Source organism: Gopherus flavomarginatus, chromosome 2 (genome assembly GCF_025201925.1).
Source record: "Gopherus flavomarginatus isolate rGopFla2 chromosome 2, rGopFla2.mat.asm, whole genome shotgun sequence".
NCBI lineage: Eukaryota > Metazoa > Chordata > Testudines > Testudinidae > Gopherus > Gopherus flavomarginatus.
The window spans coordinates 30,641,685-30,663,339 of record NC_066618.1 but is presented as its reverse complement, the minus strand read 5'-3'; the positions used below and the strand labels follow the sequence as shown (position 1 = coordinate 30,663,339).

The 21,655-nt window shown below is 43.7% G+C and overlaps 1 protein-coding gene across 1 annotated transcript in view; it reads left to right on the top strand.

Annotated features, from left to right (window-relative positions):
- The window catches only part of CCDC7 (coiled-coil domain containing 7), a 281,228-nt gene that overhangs the window by 107,765 nt on the left and 151,808 nt on the right, over window positions 1–21,655 (top strand). Inside the window, exon 16 of the mRNA XM_050939018.1 lies at window positions 3,486–4,115. Coding sequence (XP_050794975.1) covers window positions 3,486–4,115 — 630 coding nt within the window. The remainder of the gene's footprint in view (window positions 1–3,485; window positions 4,116–21,655) is intronic.

The following is a 21,655-nucleotide window of genomic DNA, read 5'->3' as shown; positions in this document are numbered from 1 at the left end:
CTTCTTACTTTTCTATTAATTGGACTTACACTGGTAGTTTTGTTCTTTGTGTGGTAGAGGAAAGGATGTCGGTATTATATTTGTATGTTTGTAGTGCTGTAGTATGTGCTGTCGACAATTGTTAATCCTTTATCGCGGCTATTCTGCACCTGTCAAGGTTCCTTCCCCGTTCTGAACTTTAGGGTACAGATGTGGGGACCTGCATGGACACTTCTAAGCTTAATTACTGGCTTACATCTGGTATCGCCGCCACACCCCCCAAGTACCACCTTTTTCCCTGGATAGTGTTGAGGGGCTTCACCAATTCCTTGGTGAACACAGATCCAAACCCCTTGGATCTTAAAACAAGGAGAAATTAACCATTCTCCTCCCTTTCTCCCACCAACTCCTGGTGGATCCAGATCCAACCCCCTTGGATCTAAAAAACAAGGAAAAATCAATCAGGTATTAAGAAAAAGGCTTTTAATTAAAGAAAAGAAAGGTAAAAGAAAACCCTCTGGGAGAGATTAGCATACCAGCTACTCTCACAGACAACAGATTTAAAACACAGAGGATGTTCCCCTGGGCACAAATTTAGTTACATGAAAAAATACCCAAATACCCAATTTTGATAATTCCCTAATGGTACCAAGACAAGTTACAAAGAAAATAAACATAAACCTATTTATTCCTTTCTAAAACTTACTACTCTGATAAGAGGCTGGTTCTTTGATCTTTTTCACTCCAGCTGAAACTGAAACTCTAAACAAAGGAAAAACTTCCCTCCTTCCTTTTGAAACATCTTGTTCCCCCATTGGTTCCTCTGGTCAGGTGTCAGGTAGGCTAGGTGAACTTTTTAACCCTTTACAGGTAAAAGAGGCATTAACCCTTAACCATCTGTTTATGACAGCACCAATATAGCTTACTGACATACAAAAGAAAAGTGGGGACTGTTAAGGGCGGTTAGCATAAGTAACTCCATTTTGGCAGCATAGAGCCGCATTAAGGGGAAGCAAGTACATCACATACCGGGATCGGTACTATAGCTGGTTTCCTCTAGCTAACCGCAAATGCAAACTGTCATATACCATAAAAGGAAGAAAGCGTTAAGATTAGATAAAGAGGAAAAAACAACTTAACAGTTCAGGAAGGTTCTGGTGTATAAAGTTACTGCTTTCCTGAGTGCTAGCTGACATGTAAAAACATTTGGTTGTGATACGTTGAAAATAGCTAAATGATTTGTTTATTGGCTAAAGCTTACGATGCATGAGGGCAACATGCCCCAATGAATAATATATAAACTCTGTGTAACCAGCAGGCGGGGTCCCTTCCCTGCTTAACGGGGAGGCACCACGCTTAAGTGTAATAAACTTTCTGGTAATTAAGTACTCTGTGTAGTCAAATTCTTTTGCCTCAGCCTAGGAACGAACTGCCTGTGTGGCCTATTGGTGTAATTTCACAACACTACCCACCTGTGAACTGTACCCATTAGGCAGGGCACCACTTGAAAGTGGTGCCCACTAAGAAAGGCTGTCACTGGAGATGAACTGTTGGGTGTAACTGCTGGTTTCGGCCCTAATTGCTAGGGGGGAGATGTTGCTGCCTGTGTTTGCATCCCACTATGCAATCATTCAGCATGCTAGAGACAATGCCAGATTTGGGTGAGTTGACATTAAGTCCTTGTTCAGAATTACTCTGAGCCTACCTCCTGATTTCAAGGCTTGTAAATCACCAAGTGTGGAATGCATGTGTGCAATCACTCAAAGAACCAAAAATGGTTACTAGCCTGTTCCATAACTGTTTTTCTGAGAGATGTGTGGCAAGTGTCCATTCCATGACCTATTCTCTGACCCATCTACACTGGAGTTTTTCTAGTGAGGAGGAACTAGCAAGGCGGGAGGGATAGCTTGGTGTTTTGCACATTGGCCTGCTAAATCCAGGGTTGTGAGCTCAATCCTTGAGGGGGCCATTTAGGAATCAGGGCAAAAATCTGTCTGGGGATTGGGCATGCTATGACAAGGGGTTTGGACTAGATAACCTCCTGAGGTCCCTTCCAACCCTGATATTCTATGAACTAAGGTGGGTTGAGGGTGCCTCCATCCTTAATGCTTGGATGCAGTGGCACAAGGCAGTAGAGGACACTCAAGCCAGTGAGTGTAGCCAAGGGAAAACTTTCCACAACATCTGTGCTCAGGGAGCTCTTACACCAAAGAGTGGAATGAGCATGTATAACACATCTTGAAGAACAACAGTTACAGAACAGGTTATTAACCATTTATTTTGTAGCATCAGTTACCCATGGCATTTAGCATTGCACAATTAATTTAAAGATCACCTGCCAGCAGATTTCAAAGGGAACACATGAATTGCCATATCAAGTCAGACCAGTAGTCCATTTAGTCTGGTATCCCTTCTCCAAAAAGGCCAACACCAGATGTTTTAGGGGAAGATGATAGAATCTCACCTGAAAGAGTCTGTCTGCACTTGTCAGAGTTGGATATCTGGTTAGAAAAGTGAAGAAATAAATCTCCCATTCAACAGATGAATAGGATGAAAGAGGCAAAGAACCATTTTCAGATGAAAGCTTAATTTCTTGCCTATTTTTGGTTTGGTATTTTATTTTTAATTCCTTCTTGGGAAGGAACATTTTTGAGTTGGGAAGTGAAGAGGAGGAATCCGTAGAAGGTACTGAAATCCTTAATGATCCATCCTGCCTGTTCCAGAGTGAAGAAAGAAAAACCTTTTGCTGTCTTGACCTAGTCTTGTACAGCAAATTTTCAGGTAAGTGGAATTAAAATTTGCCATTATTTTGGATGGGCAAATTGAAGAAAGAAAATAAATGCTAATAAAATGTTAATGAAACATTGAAGTTTCATAATTAAAATAAAAAAGACAGGAAATGCAAACATGAAGGTTCCTACAGCAAGGTGTACTTGGTCACAGTGTACATCTTGCGGACTTAATGCTATAAATTTAATAATTTATTAAACTACAAATTTAACAAGAAGAACAAGTATAACTATTTACATATCTGCAACATGGATAACATTTCTATAGGAACTTCAGTTTTGCATTTCCTAATTTTTATTCTTAACTGTGTAACTGTAATGTTTTGTTAATATAGGTTTTTACATTTGATACATGAGTGAACTTTATTTTGAAAGTGCCCCTTTTTAGCCATTCATGAATTTGGCAGTTTCTTTTAAAAACATAATTCATCCTATCTATTTTCAGTTAATTCCTATTTGGAAAGCTTTAAGTAATTGTTTCATAACATTTTTAATTATAAAAGTTAATGGGTTGTGACATCAATTCAGCAAAGCACTTAAGCATGTGCTGAGCTTTAAATATGTAAGAAAACCACTCTCTATTCTGCAAACTACTTTAACACATTCTTAAGATCAAGTCAGTAGGATTTAAGCAGGTGTTTAAATGTTTTGCTGAATTGGGGCTTACGTGCAACATAGAGATTACTGTAAATGTTGTTTTTAATATTTTTTAAACAGGAAGCTGAAAAAGCTAACAGGAAAATCACAAAATCAGTAACACCTTCCCATGTTCAAGATACACACTTCATTTATCCTGAGGCTGATGAGGAGAATGCTGGCACTGATATGAAAATAAATGGTAAAGATTTATCAAAGAAAGGCAAATCTCCAACAAAATCTGAAGGTAAGGGAGAAGATCATACATTTTCAAGACGCAAGTCTATTAATGAAACTGATAAATCAGTACAGAAATTACCAGCAGTTGACACAGGAAAGCAAACGGATGAACTACTTTCAAGGAAAACTCCAGTAGAAACTGAGAAAAACCAAGATATTGTGACATCTCAACTGAAAAATGTTAAACTAGAGAAAAAAGTGTTAACTGATAAAGAAAACTCTAAAGATTATGGAATTCCAGCAAGCAGTTTAAAGGAAAAAGTCCTTGTTCAGGAGAGAGAACAACTGTATAAAGCTAAAGAATCTGCTGGTGTCATGGAAGAGACTCCAAAACTTCAGTTTCCTCAGTCTGAATATGAGAGAGTACAGTATACTCATTCTACTGAAAAAGAATCACTCCCGTTGTTACCTGTTAAAATCAAAGAAGAATCAAAAGGGAAAAGAAGGCATACAGAAGAAAAGTCAGAACCTGTAAGAAAATTATTATTTTTCCTTTCATGCTTTTTCTTAAAAATGTAGATTAGATGAAGTATAAATGAAAACAGATTTACAATATAGTTAAGCCTTATTTTTCAAAGATAATTGTGACTTTACCAAATATAAGGGCTATTTCTTATCAAATGCTCTGCTTTTGTAGACTTTCTTATTTTTCAACAGCAGTCCTAGTAGTATAGGTTTTTCTAGTAGACTGGGAGGATGGAGGGACATGCAAAAAATTATTACTGCCTTTCTTGTCCCTAAAAATGTACTGCTTTATCTGAAATATAAATATGTCTGTTGTAATGCCCCCCCAAAATCAACGAGAGCTCAAAAGGTGCACTACAAATACCACACCACATAAGTTCACATTTTCTTTCTTTCTTTCTATATGTTTTGATAAAAATCGGATTATTGCTTTATGCTAGGACTATTAGAAATTATACCTTTTTCGTCTTATCCTTTTCGCTATCCTGTCCTTTTTCTTTGCAATCATTCTTTTTTCTGTTGCTCCTTATTTTTTCACTTTTTTCAGAAACTGCCCTTTACCACCAGAACTTCAAGGGCTCTTCTGAAAGTCCTGTCAAACTCCCACTATTGGACACTCACTAGGCCACAGTGTTTGGTTCCCAAACTGGGGTTTGTGATCCCCTGGGGGATTCGCAAAATGTTACAGGGAGTTCTCAGGGGAAAAAATTCCCTAATGGTGGACAGAGCTGTCCCTAGGGACCCCGGGCAGCACAGGACCAGCAGCTCAGAGCCCCTGGACTTCCAAGAGCTAAGCAGATCAAAGCAAGTGTATCTGTCACACTGTGGAGAATTAAACTTCGACTCCTTATAAGAAGTGGAAAGGGAGGTGCCTATTTTTTGCTGTTTTTAAAATTAAATAGGCACCTAGTATTGTTTTTAAAATTATGATGAATAACAAGTTTAAGCTTTGTTGTAATGTGCATTGTTTGCCTGGACTGCTCAAGACCTGAATGCTTGTGTAGGAGGAACTCTTTGAGTTGGCTTCTTAAATACCTTCATGCTGTTTCACATCTGATACTCCTTCATGAAACACAGAAGCCTTGTCTTATAACATATGTATTCAAAGTGATACAAGCTACGAAAGTGAGATCTTGGAAGAGTGTTGCCATTTTCATAATGTAATAAAAATACTGTAATGATAAATAATTAATAAATAATTTGTAATAAGCATGTAATAAAACAAATGTTATATTTTCAAGATCACTGCTTTTATAATTTATATTCAGGTAAAGGAGAAAACCCCTGGAAATATTCATTTTTATGATGGGGTTCATGAGACTTGACATTTTAGTGAAAGGGATTCACAGGTTGTTAAAGTTTGGAAACCCCTGCTCTGGATCCATGTGCTTGTAAGTTTTCTTTGATCTTCGTAGGCTCGAACACTGTCTCTTTCTTTGGCCTCTCTAGCACACTTCCTGGGCCTGTTTCCACTTCATGGAAGTGAAACTTCACAGCTCAGCTGCTCTAGGCCCCAGGACTAGTGCTGAACCCTCATGACACCCCAGTTACTTAAACATACCTATCATGGAGAACACATTACTAGACTGCTGCCTCGGGTCAAGACGCAGCATTTCAGGGACTCTTCCTACTCTAGCTGACCTGGTTCTTCTTCGAGTGATGTCCCTCTGGTGCTCCACTTCAGGTCAGGTGTTCCTGCAGCATTGATTGGAGATTTTCGGTAGCAGCATCCATGCAGGTCGCGCATGTGCAGTGTCTATTTCACGGCGCCATTGACACCTCATTTAGCACATGTACAACCCGACCCCCTCAGTTCCTTTTCAACCATCTTTGGCCTGAGATGGAGCTCTGTGGTAGTCTCTCTCTCTCTCTCTCAAACCTAGAGAAATAGAATTAGAAATAGTTTTAGACCTTTCCTATATAGACAGTGTTAGTTGAGTTAGTTTTAATCAGTTAACATTTTCTTTTCTTTTTTCTCCCTTTCATTTTCATCAGAGCGGGAACACTTAACCCACTTCAACAATGCCTGGTTCCCCAGGCTTTAAGAGATGAGGCTTATGCTGCAAAGCAATGCTGGTCTCAGATGGACATTCTCTCTGTTAGCTGTCTTGGTGAGTCACTCATTCCTCAGAAGTGCATTCACTGCAGCAATCTGAAAGCGAGGGCCAGATGTAATTGAAACTTCTACTTAAAATTTATTCTGATGGAGAAATCTCTCCAACCAGCCTCTTACCCATGGCAACAGATCCCTTCCACAGGGGGTTCCCTGAGCACATCCACTTCAACTAAGGACAATGCTCATTCCTCAAAAAGAGCGAGGAAAAAGAGCCACGACATCGCTGTAGAGAGAACTGCATAAAAAGAAAGGGTTTCCTGCCAGGTCACTGTCCTCAGTGTCGACCACTCCACAGGTGAGCAACTTTGAGGCATCAGGCCCCTCTGACACTATCCACACTGTCTGCCCCATCTGAAGGATAAGGAGTCAAGGCACCAACCTAAGCCTGCCTCCTTCTCTATGGCATTGACAATGCTGGTGAGAGACATAGTACCGAGGCCCTCACCGGTGACTCTGCCTCCGCCACCAGTGCCAATGATTCCATTGTCAGATAGAGTCAAGATAGCACTGCCTGCACCAAGGATGTTGGGCTACAAATCATCGGCATCCAGGGTAGCATCTAAAATAGCGACAAAAGGACATCACAGTTTCCTCTGTACTGCAGTCCCCACTCTTCAGGCTCCCCTGCACACATGGCACCAGACCAAGCAGCATCCCCTACCGCCTCACTCTTGAGCGAAGATGACGATGAACAAGAGGGGGGTACCTTCTCTTCACACTATTCTTCCCATATAGGTTGTAGATCACACTGGGAACTCAGGAAATCAAAGGCCCCCCATAGAGAAGAAATGCAACAGTGGTACGGACAACCATGGATGTGCCCACCTGTGCCATTCCCCATACAATGGCTATTTGGGACCCATGGCCAGTGTACAGGACTCAATACACCAGACTGTAACTCCACCAGAGTTGAAATTAGATCACCACCACCATGTTCCACATTGGAAACCTCCAAGCCCAGGAGGAAATGGAATGAGAGGGAAGAGGGTATTGAACATGATATAACATCTCCTGCACATAATTCTTCTTCATCACCAGATGAAACTATAATGCTCCCATCATGGCTGATGATTTCAATCAGTTCCAAGAAATGTTCAAAAGGATAGCCCAGAGCCAGGAGATTCAGCTTGAGGAGGTGCAGGATACCCAGCACAAACTCCTCCAAATTCTGTAGACATCATCAATTTCCAAAATAGTGTTACCCACGAACAAAGCCATCATGGAACTGGTGGAGGCAATCTGTCAAATGCCAGCTACTATCCCACCGACATGCAAGAAGGCAGACAGGAAGTACTATGTGCTGGCCAAGGGTGTGGATTTCCTTTTTTCCCATCAACCACCCAATTAACTAGTAGTAGAGGCTGCAAATCAACAAGATAGATAACCACAATACAGGTCAAGAAATATGAGTCTCAACTACTTCAGTTGGAAGGTCTATTCTACAGTGACATTACAATTCTCAGTTGCCAATTACAGTGCACTCCTAGCCAAATATGACCATGATAATTATGATAAACTGAACAACTTTATTAATGACCTCCCAGAGAGCACAGAAACTGAGTGATAGCTGGTCGCAGAATGGCACTACAAGCCTTCCTGGATGTAGCAAACACAGTGACGTGAACAACAAGCACAGTCATTGTGATGCATAGAGCTTCATGGCTGTGATCTTCAGGGATTCCAAAAGATCTCCAAGTGAAGGTGCAGGATCTCCCATTTGACAGAAAAGTTTTTCTCTGTCAAAACTAATGAGGTCCTCCACTTGATGAGATTCTCATGCTACCCTCCACACTCTCGGTGTGTATATACACCTGCCATGAAACGGAGCCTTATCAACGAGTCAGAGACACCCCATTCCAACAACAACAACATCAATATGAACCCTAAAGACAAAGGCAGTGACCACAGAGATGCAGAGCCGCATACTCAATAATCAATGATAAAACCGACATCAACCAAACAACAAACAAGGGGGAGGGATAGCTCAGTGGTTTGAACATTGGCCTGCTAAACCCAGGGTTGTGAGTTCAATCCTTGAGGGGCCACTTAGGAATCTGGGGCAAAAATCAATACTTGGTCCTGCTAGTAAAGGCAGGGGGTTGGACTCAATGACCCTTCTAGTTCTATGAGACAGGTATACATCCATAACTAAACAAATTTGGCTGAGGGTCTGAACAACCTCCCTCACCAAATGCTACCCAGATCTTTGGTCAGCAATTATCCCCTTTTTACCATATCTGGGCATCAATAACTACAGATCAATGGGTTCTAGAGATCATAAGATGATGCTACATCATCCCTTCTACCTCCTGCCCACCAAGTCTACCCCGACCCCATCCCTCTTCAGAGACCCTTCTCATGAGTACCTGCTACAACAAGAAGTAGAGCATCTTATATAGTTAGGTGCCATGGAGCTAGTTCCTCCACAGCACAGGAGGAGGGGTTTCTTCTCCCATTACTACTTACCCTAGAATTAAAACGGAGGATGGAGGCCCATTCTAGATCTCCAAAAGCTCAACAAGTTCATATAAGCCCAAAAATTCAAAATCATTACACTGGCACAATAATGCCAGCGATGGAAAGACCTACAAGACACCTACTTCCATATCACCTTACATCCCACTTACAGATGATTCCTCCAGTTCAGAGTGGGGAAGCACCACTACTAATACAGAGTCTTATCATTCAACCGTTCCTTCCCTCTGCGAGTCTTCTCGAAAACCCTTGCGGTAGTAGCAGCATACTTATGCAAACAAGGGATAATGATTTTCCCATATCTAGGTGACTGTTTACTAAAAGGGCCTATCCTGTTAGAAGCAATGGACATCATCTGGAGGACTATTACTCTCTTCTGGGAACTAGGGCTACAAATAAATGAACAAAAATAAACCCTAGTTCCTGTAAAACAATCAAACTTCATTGGGGCACACCTCGACTCCAAAGAGGCCAGGGCATCGTTCATTACTGATGAAGAGATTCATAACACTGAACAACTTTATCTTGGTAATCATGACCAGCCTATGAATATTGGCATGAACATATCTACAGCTATTAGATAACATGGCGGCCACCACTTTCATGGTAAGGCATGCATAACTACATTTGCGCTGCCTACAAGGCTGGCTGAATTAAGTGTACATACCGAGCAAGCATAAACTGAGCAGAAGCCTGACATTCCCACCCAAAGTTCTGGAATCTCTACAATGGTGGACAAGACCAGAAAACATGTGCACAGGGATCCCTTTTCACCAGGATCCACCATTATTAATAACAACAATGGATGCCTCTTTGATAGGCTGGGGCTCCCACCTGAACCACCATATGATCCAAGGAATATGGTCATTTATGGAGCCCCAACTATACATCAACTTACTAGAACTATGCATGGTCTTCAATGTGTGCCACCATTTCCTCCCAATGATAAAGAACAAAACAATATGTGCAATGACCGACAACATTGTCTGCATGTTCTATGTAAATCAAAAGGGAGGAGCTTGCTTCTACTGTCTATGCACCGAGGTCATGAAGCTGTGGAACTGGTGCATAAGCTATATCAATATTTCAGCTTCCTATCTCCCCGGCTGCCAGAACATGACTGTGGACACACTGAGCAGGCAGTTCTCACAAGACTATGAATGGGAGCTGAACAAGGGAGTCCTATAACCCATATTCCAATGATGGGGCTTTCCCCCCCATTGACCTATTCATGACAGTCAGAGGTGAAAGTAAGCTGGTACGGGCCGGTACGGAGGACTGGTAAGAAAAGGAGACTGACTGAGGGAGGGAGAGAGAAGCCTGCTCCCTGCATAAGAATAATTTAAACTCAGCTGTTCTCTGATGGTTCAGCCCCCAGGGCTAGGTTTCTGGCATCCTTGTTGATTTCACTCACAGTAGCTGGGGGGAGGGGGTCGAGGGGAGGGTGTGTTTGACCATGGCAGGGGCAGTCCTTTTCTGCCCCCGGGATGAGGGGATCTCTCCAATACTAATATACACAACAAATACAAGCATTTGGCTGCACAGCTTAAATCCAGAGCTAACAAAAGCAGGTGGAAGGGGAAAACTCACACATTGAGTTTCTCGTCTCCTCCCTTCCCCTCCTTCAGCCAGGCTGCAGACAAGGCTCTGCATTCCTTCCCCACCCCAGCAGGGGTTCTCCTCTAGGCTCTAGCTTGCAGTAGGGAGACTGGCTGAGATGCCTACTGCTGCTGCCTGCAAAAGAACAGTTTAAACTCAGCTGTTCCCTGTGCAGTTCAGTGCCCAGAGTTAGGAACCATCTCTGGCATCCTTGTTAATTTCACTTCTAGTTGTTGTTGGGTGTGTGTGACCATGGCAGGGGCAGTTCTTTATGTGCCCCTGGGATGAGGGGATCTCCTAAACACAATCAAAATCAGGAACCATTTCCAAGTTCAAATCTATCCCATTCCCTCCCCTGCAGAAGATCATGGTTGTGATGTCCAAACTGCTTGCAGATCCTCTTTGAAATGTTGCTGTTTGAAAAAAAACAACACAAAAACATGGAGAACATGGTGGAAAGATGTGTCATGATGATTAGGGTTTATTTTGGGCAAAGCAATTTTGCTAAAGCAACTAAATATTCACAGGGAAAGCAAATAGCCCCCATAGACAAAACCACAAAGGGATTGGAGGGGAAAACTGAATATTCAGGGAAACTATTGTGCCTCCTTTGAAAGAAATAGTAGTTTTCATTCCAATCCACCCTCTTTATATTTTGATTTAAACACTTGAAATGTCCTTAGGACATCGGGTGCAATCTCAGATCTCTTTTTGTTTTGTCCTGCCTGCAGAGTGCAGAGGCTAAAATTGACAAATCTTTCTCTAAATATCTTGCATATTTCATGAAGGCTATTCCAGTTGTTCTTCATTCACCCCTGACTTCCCCGCCCCGCCCCGGCTCCCTCACTGGCTGGCTGGCTGTGGTTTTTGCCTTCGTTACTTACTCTTTGGCACCTGCTGGCTCTCTGCAGGCAGCAGCCCACAGGGGCTGGTTGCTGGGGTCGCTGCTGGTTGGTGGCAGGCTGCAGTTGCATTGTTTGTGACACATTCATACTCATACACATACATACAGTCAGAGGTGAAAGTAAGCCGGTCCGGTAAGGTATGGTGTACCGGCAAGAGCCAGTATGCCGTGCTGGACCGCATTGACTTCCACGGCGGGGATTCAAAGGGCTCTGGGCTGCCCACAGCTGTGGGCAGCCCAGAGCCCTGTGAATCCCGGCCGCGGCTCCGGTGGCCGGGCTGGGGCAGGGATTTAGAGGGCTCAGAGCTCCCCGCCGCTGTGGGCAGCCCAGAGCTCTTTGAATCCCGGCCACAGCTCTGGCGGCTGGGCTGGGGCCAGGATTTAAAGGGCTCTGGGCTTCCCTCAGCAGCAGGAGCTCTGGGCTCTTTAAATCTCTGCCCCAGCCCCGCAAAGCTCGGGGTTCCCCCTGGTGGCCAGAGCCCTGGTCCCTTTAATTTGCCTCTGAGCCCCGGGGGGCTCCCAGCCACCTCTGCAGCTGGGAGCCCCTGGTTGATTTAAAGGCTCTGGGTCTCCAAGCCACAGCTGGTTCCCCAGGGCCTTTAAATCTTGAGAGGCCACGCCTCTTCCAGATGAGGCCACACCTCTTCTGGATGAGGCCATGCCCCCCTCAGGAGTCCGGCAGTACCGATAAGTCCTGTAAGTTACTTTCACCCCTGATGACAGCACAAAATCACAAATCCCCTCACTTTTGCTTGGGGGGGGGGCACACACCCCTATCACTATGGCATACCTTCCTAATCAGATGGGACACATCTCTCCTTTATGCGTTCCATCTGATATTGCTGCTCTGGCAGATTATACATAAGATACATGTTGACAAAGCCAATATCATACTAATAGCCCTGATGTGGCCCAGAGAGACTTGATACCCTTACCTGCTGCACATGGTATTCGCCCCACAAACTCTCTGACTCCTGGCAGACCTGCTGTCATAGGATGACGGCTGGGTTCCCTATCTGAATCTGGAGAAACTTCACCTGAGTAATAACAGTTAATTTAGACCCCATCATTTTATATGTATAGTTGGGATTATGTTTTCTAACGTGCATTACTTTGCATTTACCCACATTGAATTTCATCTGCCATTTTGTTGCCCAGTCACCTAGTTTTGTGAGATCCTTTTGTAGCTCTTCACAGTCTGTTTGGGACTTAACTATCTTGAGTAGTTTTGTGTCATCTGCAAATTTTTCCACCTCACTGTTTACCCCTTTTTTCAGATCATTTATGAATATTTTGAATAGGACTGATCCCAGTGAGACGCCTGGGGGACACCACTATTTACCTCTCTCCATTCTGAAAAATGATCATTTATTCCTACCCTTGTTTCCTATCTTTTAACCAGTTTCCAGCCCATGAGAGGACCTTCCCTCTTATCCCATGACAGCTTACTTTGTTTAAGAGCCTTTGGTGTAGGAACTTGTCAAAGGCTTTCTAAAAATCTAAGTACACTATATCCACTGGATCCCCCTTGTCCACATGCTTGTTGACCCCTGTCATAAACAGATAGCTAAGGGTTAATGTCTCTTTCACCTGAAGCACCTGACCAGAGGACCAATCAGGAAACCGGATTTTTTCAACTTTGGGTGGAGGGAATTGTGTCTCTGAGTCTTTGTTTTCTGGCTGCCTGCCTTCTCTGAGCTTTGGAGAAGTAGCTCTACTTTCTAGTCTTCTGTTTCTAAGTGTAAGGACAAAGAGATCAGATAGTAAGTTCTATGGTTTTCTTTTCTTTGGTATTTGCATAAATATAAGTGCTGGAGTGCTTTGATTTGTATTCTTTTTGAATAAGGCTGTTTATTCAATATTCTTTTAAGCAATTGACCCTGTGTTGTATCATCTAAATACAGAGAGAACATTTGTACTTATTTTTCTTTCTTTTTATATAAAGCTTTCTTTTAAGACCTGTTGGAGTTTTTCTTTACTTCAGGAAAATTAAGTCTGTACTCACCAGGGAATTGGTGGGAGGAAGGAATCGGGGAGATTTGTGTGTTGAATTGCTAGCCTGACTTTGCATTCCCTCTGGGGGAATAGGAAAGTACTTTTTGTTTCCAGGATTGGGAACAGAGAGGGAGATTCACTCTGTTTGAATTCACAGAGCTTGTGTCTGTGTATCTCTCCAGGAGCACCTGGAGGGGGGAAGGGAAAAAGAATTATTTCCCTTTGTTGTGAGACTCAAGGGATTTGGGTCTTGGGGTCCCCAGGGAAGGTTTTTCAGAGGGACCAGAGTGCCCCAAAACACTCTAATTTTTTGGGTGGTGGCAGCAGGTACCAGGTCCAAGCTGGTAACTAAGCTTGGAGGTTTTCATGCTAACCCCCATATTTTGGACGCTAAGGTCCAAATCTGGGACTAAGGTTATTACATGGTGTGCAGCTGGTGGGAGATAGACAGAATCCAGAAGCCAGTAGAAATATTATATTTTTCTTTTCTCTGCTAAGGGCTTTTTAGCAGAGAGAAGCAGTTGGTTTTAAAAGGGAACCAGAGAGAATTTTTTTTTTCTGCTCTCTCTCGCAGTTTGTGGCTTGCATGTTAAGGGTCTTTTGTCATGCAATAGCCCTCCCATTAGGAGGCAAGTACCAGCACTTATAGGCATGCAAATAAAGTGGTTTTTCTGGTTTCCCTTCATTGAACATTAGCTAGAGAGAGAAAAGGAAAATTAGCTAAAAACACTGTTGCTAGGCAAACTTCAGGAGGCAACAGAGAACCTGCAGTTCAGAAGATAAACACCGGAGGGCACCCCAACACAAGAAAACAGGAATCATGACTTCTAAGGCAAAAATTGAGGCCCAAAAGCAAGTCAGAGAAGCTGAACACAGGCGACAACTGGAAATAAAACAAACAGAGATGGAAATAAGAGAAAGAGAAAGAGAGGCGGCCCACCGCCGAGAAATGGAAAAGCACCAAAAAGAAATGGAAAAACAACAAAAAGAGAATGAAGAGAAGGAAAAACAGAGAAAACATGAACTGGAGTTGGCAAAAGCTGGGCTGCATGTGCCAGCCAACCCTAACAACCCGGCGCCAAATATTGCTCCACAGCACAGGAAATTTCCCACCTACAAGGCAGGTGATGACACCAAGGCCTTCTTGGAAAATTTTGAAAGAGCCTGTCTTGGGTACAGCATTCCCGAAGACCAGTACATGGTAGAATTGAGGTCACAGCTCAGTGGACCTTTAGCAGAGGTGGCAGCTGAAATGCCTAAGCACCAAATAAATGACTATAAACTTTTTCTAACCAAGGCCAAATACAGGATGGGGATAACCCCAGATCATGCCCGTCGGCGCTTCAGAACCCAAAAGTGGAAACCAGAGGTGTCATTTCCCAAACACGCCTACTACATTGCAAAAAACTATGAGGCCTGGCTAACAGAAAACAACATTCAAACCTTGAAAGAACTGAACCTCCTCATACAAATGGAGCAGTTCTTGGATGGTGTTCCTGAAAACATCACGCGGTACATACAAGATGGAAACCCCAAAAATATCGCTGAGGCGGGGGAGATTGGAGCCAAATGAATGGAACTGGCAGAAAGCAAGAAAGCTACTGTCAAGGGGAACGATTACCCCAGGGGGCACACAGACCATAAACCCTACAACCGAGGACAGCCAAAGACCCCACATACCACCCAAGTAAAGCCACAGATACCCTACCCTTCAACCTCACCAGTCTCCAGTAACTCACCTCGGCCCAGTGACCCATCAGATGGAAGATGCTTTAAGTGTAATGAACTGGGACATATCAAGGCCAACTGTCCCAAGAACACCATGCGAGTGCAATTCATTACACCACCATCACACCAAAGATCCCCAGGCCCGGATGCCTCTCAAATACCCTTAGAGCGAAGGGAAAATTTGAGAGTGGGCGGAAAGAAGGTTACTGCGTGGAGAGACACGGGGGCACAAGTGTCAGCTATCCACCAATCCTTCGTTAACCCCAAATTCATCAACCCAAAGGCCAAAGTTACAATTTACCCCTTCATGTCACAAGCTGTAGACTTGCCTACAGCTCAACTGCCTGTCCAGTACAAAGGCTGGTCAGGAATGTGGACTTTTGCAGTCTATGACAATTATCCTATCCCCATGCTACTGGGGGAAGACTTGGCCAACCAGGTGAGGCGGGCCAAGAGAGTGGGAATGGTTACACGTAGCCAAACCAGGCAAGCTTCCAGACCCATTCCTGTTCCTGAGCCGTCCACAGAGGCCCCGTCTGTGTTACCAGAGACCCAGACAGAGGTAGTGGAACCGGATTCCATGCCAACCACTGAAACAGCCACAGCACCTCCAGTCCCAGGCCCGGAACTGGAACAGCAACCAGCACCAGCAAGTGCAACCCCATCTTCAAACTCAACGCCAGAGGGCGCCAGCGAGCCAGAACTGGCAGAAGCAAAAAACAGCCATACCCAAAAGGCTCAGCCAGAGCCTGAAATACCCTCAGGTACACCAGCGGAGAGCGGTTCACCAGCAACGGAAACAACCCCATCACCTACATCGCTTCCAGAGGGACCAAGCCCAAGTCCACAGTCTGAGGAAGAACTGGTGACCCCAGCCTCAAGGGAACAGTTCCAGACTGAGCAGGAAGCGAATGACAGCCTTCAGAAAGCGTGGGCGGCGGCACGGAGCACCCCACCGCCTCTCAGCTCTTCTAATCAATCCCGGTTTGTTATAGACCAAGGACTTTTATACAAGGAAATTCTTTCTGGTGGACACCGGGAAGAATGGCAGCCTCAAAAACAGTTGGTGGTTCCAACTAAGTACCGGGAGAAGCTCTTAAGCTTAGCCCATGATCATCCCAGTGGCCATGCTGGGGTGAACAAAACCAAGGACCGGTTGGGGAAGTCCTTCCACTGGGAGGGGATGGGCAAGGACGTTGCCAAGTATGTCCGGTCTTGTGAGGTATGCCAAAAAGTGGGAAAGCCTCAAGACCAGGTCAAGGCCCCTCTCCAGCCACTCCCCATAATTGAGGTCCCATTTCAGCAAGTAGCTGTGGATATTCTGGGCCCTTTCCCAAAAAAGACGCCCAGAGGAAAGCAGTACGTACTGACTTTAGTGGACTTTGCTACCCGATGGCCAGAAGCAGTCGCTCTAGGCAACACCAGGGCTAACACTGTGTGCCTGGCCCTAACAGACATCTTTGCCAGGGTAGGTTGGCCCTCTGACATCCTTACAGATTCAGGGTCTAATTTCCTGGCAGGGACCATGGAAAAACTGTGGGAAACTCATGGGGTGAATCACTTGGTTGCCACCCCGTACCACCATCAAACCAATGGCCTGGTGGAAAGGTTCAATGGAACTTTGGGGGCCATGATACGAAAATTCATCAACGAATTCTCCAATAATTGGGACCTAGTATTGCAGCAGTTGCTGTTTGCCTACAGGGCTGTACCACATCCCAGTTTAGGGTTTTCACCATTTGAACTTGTGTATGGTCACGAGGTTAAGGGGCCATTACAGTTGGTGAAGCAGCAATGGGAGGGGTTTACGCCTTCTCCAGGAACTAACATTCTGGACTTTGTAAGCAACCTACAAAGCACCCTCCGACACTCTTTAGCCCTTGCTAAAGAGAACCTAAAGGATGCTCAAGAAGAGCAAAAGGCCTGGTATGACAGACATGCCAGAGAACGTTCCTTCAAGGTAGGAGACCAGGTTATGGTCTTGAAGGCGCAACAGGCCCATAAGATGGAAGCATCATGGGAAGGGCCATTCACGGTCCAAGAGCGCCTGGGAGCTGTAAACTACCTCATAGCATTTCCCAATTCCTCACTAAAGCCTAAAGTGTACCATGTTAATTCTCTCAAGCCTTTCTATTCCAGAGACTTACAGGTTTGTCAGTTTACAGTCCAGGGAGAGGATGCTGAGTGGCCTGACGGTGTCTACTACGACGGGAAAAAAGACGGTGGCGTGGAAAAGGTGAACCTCTCAACCATCCTGAAACGTCTGCAGCGGCAACAAATTAAGGAGCTGTGCACTAGCTTCGCCCCATTGTTCTCAGCCACCTTCCAGAGGCTGGTAGATGGTCTACTAGCTGGACTGGGAGAATTTGCAGTTGCCTACCTCGATGATGTGGCCATTTTTTCAGACTCCTGGCCCGAACACCTACTACACCTGGAAAAGGTCTTTGAGCGCATCAGGCAGGCAGGACTAACTGTTAAGGCCAAAAAGTGTCAAATAGGCCAAAACAGAGTGACTTACCTGGGGCACCAGGTGGGTCGAGGAACCATAAACCCCCTACAGGCCAAGGTGGATGCTATCCAAAAGTGGCCTGTCCCACGGTCCAAAAAGCAGGTCCAATCCTTCTTAGGCTTGGCCGGATACTACAGGCGATTTGTACCCCACTACAGCCAAATCGCTGCCCCACTGACCGACCTAACCAAAAAGACCCAGCCAAATGCCGTTAAGTGGACTGATAAGTGTCAAAAGGCCTTTACCCAACTTAAGGCAACGCTCATGTCGGACCCTGTGCTCAGGGCCCCGGACTTTAACAAGCCATTCCTAGTAACCACAAATGCATCTGAGCGTGGTATAGGAGCGGTGCTCATGCAGGAAGCAACAGATCACAACTTCCATCCTGTCGTGTTTCTCAGCAAAAAACTGTCTAAGAGAAAAAGTCACTGGTCAGTCAGTGAAAAGAAATGCTATGCCATTGTGTACGCCCTAAAAAAGCTACGCCCATATGTTTGGGGACGGCGGTTCCAACTACAAACTGACCATGCTGCACTACAGTGGCTTCATACTGCCAAGGGGAACAACAAAAAACTTCTTCGTTAAAGTTTAGCTCTCCAAGATTTTAATTTTAAAATTCAACACATCACAGGAGCTTTTTATAAAGTTGCTAATGCACTCTCCCGTAAAAGTTTCCCATAATTCAGTAGTTAAAAAGTGTTCTTAAAATGTAAAAGTCTGTTAGTTATATACTTAGGAGTATATGTAAAGGTGTATGTGTTGTATTAATCTGTTTATTTTCAAGTTCTAGAAGGAAATCGCCGCCAGTGAGCTTCCCCACTGTCTGCAATTTGGGGGGCGTGTCATAAACAGATAGCTAAGGGTTAATGTCTCTTTCACCTGAAGCACCTGACCAGAGGACCAATCAGGAAACCGGATTTTTTCAACTTTGGGTGGAGGGAATTGTGTCTCTGAGTCTTTGTTTTCTGGCTGCCTGCCTTCTCTGAGCTTTGGAGAAGTAGCTCTACTTTCTAGTCTTCTGTTTCTAAGTGTAAGGACAAAGAGATCAGATAGTAAGTTCTATGGTTTTCTTTTCTTTGGTATTTGCATAAATATAAGTGCTGGAGTGCTTTGATTTGTATTCTTTTTGAATAAGGCTGTTTATTCAATATTCTTTTAAGCAATTGACCCTGTGTTGTATCATCTAAATACAGAGAGAACATTTGTACTTATTTTTCTTTCTTTTTATATAAAGCTTTCTTTTAAGACCTGTTGGAGTTTTTCTTTACTTCAGGAAAATTAAGTCTGTACTCACCAGGGAATTGGTGGGAGGAAGGAATCGGGGAGATTTGTGTGTTGAATTGCTAGCCTGACTTTGCATTCCCTCTGGGGGAATAGGAAAGTACTTTTTGTTTCCAGGATTGGGAACAGAGAGGGAGATTCACTCTGTTTGAATTCACAGAGCTTGTGTCTGTGTATCTCTCCAGGAGCACCTGGAGGGGGGAAGGGAAAAAGAATTATTTCCCTTTGTTGTGAGACTCAAGGGATTTGGGTCTTGGGGTCCCCAGGGAAGGTTTTTCAGAGGGACCAGAGTGCCCCAAAACACTCTAATTTTTTGGGTGGTGGCAGCAGGTACCAGGTCCAAGCTGGTAACTAAGCTTGGAGGTTTTCATGCTAACCCCCATATTTTGGACGCTAAGGTCCAAATCTGGGACTAAGGTTATTACAACCCCCTCAAAGAATTCTAGTAGATTGGTGAGGCGTGATTTCCCTTTGTACTATACAGTACTGGAGGGATATGCCTCTACTTCAGCTCCAAGACTTAAAGGATTGAAGAAAACTTGCTTGGCTCAGGCTTCCACGGTACTATGGCAACAATCTAAATGTATCAGGCACAATCAGATGTTTCGGCACTGGGATGTCAGCAGCCTGGTTCATTGGTCCAGACAGCATCAAAGATTTTAGCTTCAGTGAAAGACACTGAAAACACCTCCTCCTGATAAGGGGTGGAAGACAATTTTGGTACTATTTCCCCCACCCCTCCACCCCTTACAGCTGAGGCACTGGAAACTTCTTCAGTGCTCTTCTTTAGAGAAGCAGAAGATATCAGGATAACTCCTGAATTATAGTCTCCTCTTTTGAACTATTCTCCTTTTTCAATTGAATCTAAATCACCATTAGAACAACCAAGAGTGCTTCCATACACATAAATATGATGGACAGTCTGCTTCAAAAATGTCAGTACAGCTGTAAATGTCTTGTCATTCTTTCTGTGGATTCTTCATCTTCTCAAGTGCCTGGCAGGAATCAGTCATCAGATCATAGCCCACCTGTGCCTACTCCATCTCGAATCAAAAGACAAATGAAAGAGGACTATGATAAGGATCTCACTTTCAGTGTTAGCTCAAGACCTGTTCAGATGCGTTTTTGTGTGATCCAAAGTTCATGTGGCAGGTCGAAACTGGAAGGGTGACTTGTTGGGTCAGTGATAATGTGATGTCCAGACATTTTTCCCTTCCATGGCTGGATTCTGAAATATGAGGTGGTCACATGTGGTCCAAAGTGTTTTTTGCGATATTAGACATTGTGGGGATATGTTGTCCATAATCTGCCAGATGGGAAGTTCTGGGTAGTCTTCAGCATTGGAAGATGCAGCTACTTCATGCACAAGTGGAAAATCAAAGCTTTTGTGCAACTGTGATGAAAACATCAAAGCCATTGAACATTTCATAATGCAGTGTGGTAAATATGGATTCAAAGGTGAAATGGATGATATATACTGTGTCACAGAGGAGTCCTTGAAATGGCTTATGGACCTTTAAATGCATTTATAGAATGTTGCTCTGCAGACACCATACATGTGAGAAATCTCAAGATCTAATGTTTTTACCTTGGGACAACCACTGTGAGATAATAAGCCCTATCCCTATGGATTTCAACCATGGATGTACTGGGCCCTCCAGTTTCAGCACTGAAAACTGACCAGTCATTTTTCAACTTCTATCAGAGACTCCATTCAGATCCTCAAATGAACCATGAAGATATACCAAAGTCATCCAGCACTTCAGCTGATATCAGAACCTCAACAGTCTAGCTCTTGGGAAGAGGATAAAGAGATGCAAGATGAACCTTCTTCACCCAGAGCTTTCTCTTCACACTCCCTGGGGAAAACTTCCACAATCTCATTGGGGGATGGTGTTAAAGCTTATCAGGAACTTTTCAAAAGAAAGGCAAACTCTTTTTGGAACTGGTTCAAGACAAGGCATATAAACTATTTGACATTTTGCAACCCACCATTCATGGAAGCATAGACCTTCCTATAATGAAGGCATTCCATAAATAATTTGCAGGTTCAAGATTCCTCCATCAGCTATCTAAGCAACCTCAAAGAGAGCTGAACAAAAGCATCAGGTTCCATCTAAAGGGTTTCAGTATTTTTAATTTGCATCCACCTCCATCATCTTAGTAGTCACTGCAATTAATGAAAGGTCTAAGATGGTTTATAAGACTTCCCCACAAGAAAAATAAAGTGCCAAATAAATTGAATTTGTTTATCTATCAGGTTTATTCAGCATTAGGATTTCAAACTACTTGACTATGCTAGCTGAATAAAATTATACAAAATAGGACATATCAATCACAACATAGACCTGGTAGCTGCACATCTCATAGGGGAATCCAATGCACTAGTGGACTGGCTAAACAGAAAACAGACTTTTTCTCACAGATTGTCTCTAAAGGAAACATTGTTAACAAAAATATTTAAAATTTGAATATTCCCAAAAATAGACCTTTCTGCAAACAAAAACAAGAAGTATTCCCTTTTTCTTTCAAGGAGGTCAGAGTCAAGGTGCTTTAGCAGATGTGTTTCTAATCTCTTGATGAGATGATCTACTACATGCATTTCCTTCCTTTCCTCTAATACCCAAAGTACTAAGGAAAGTGAGACAGGACAGAGCTCAGACAATCCTAGTGGCTTCAGCATGACTTTATCAGTTTTGGTATCTGGACCTACTGTTAGCTTCCACAGATAGGAAACATTCTGGTGAGATTCAGAGGGTCATTATGGAACGAATAAAGCTGTCCACGAGAAAACTGTACATTGCTAAGTGAAAGCATTTTCCCTTATGGGTGAAGATGAAGCAAATTGATCCTCTACAAATGTCTGTTCTGTTAATTCTAGATTATCTACCATCATGTAAGCCATCCAGGACTCTCATTAAACTCAGTTAAAGTTCATC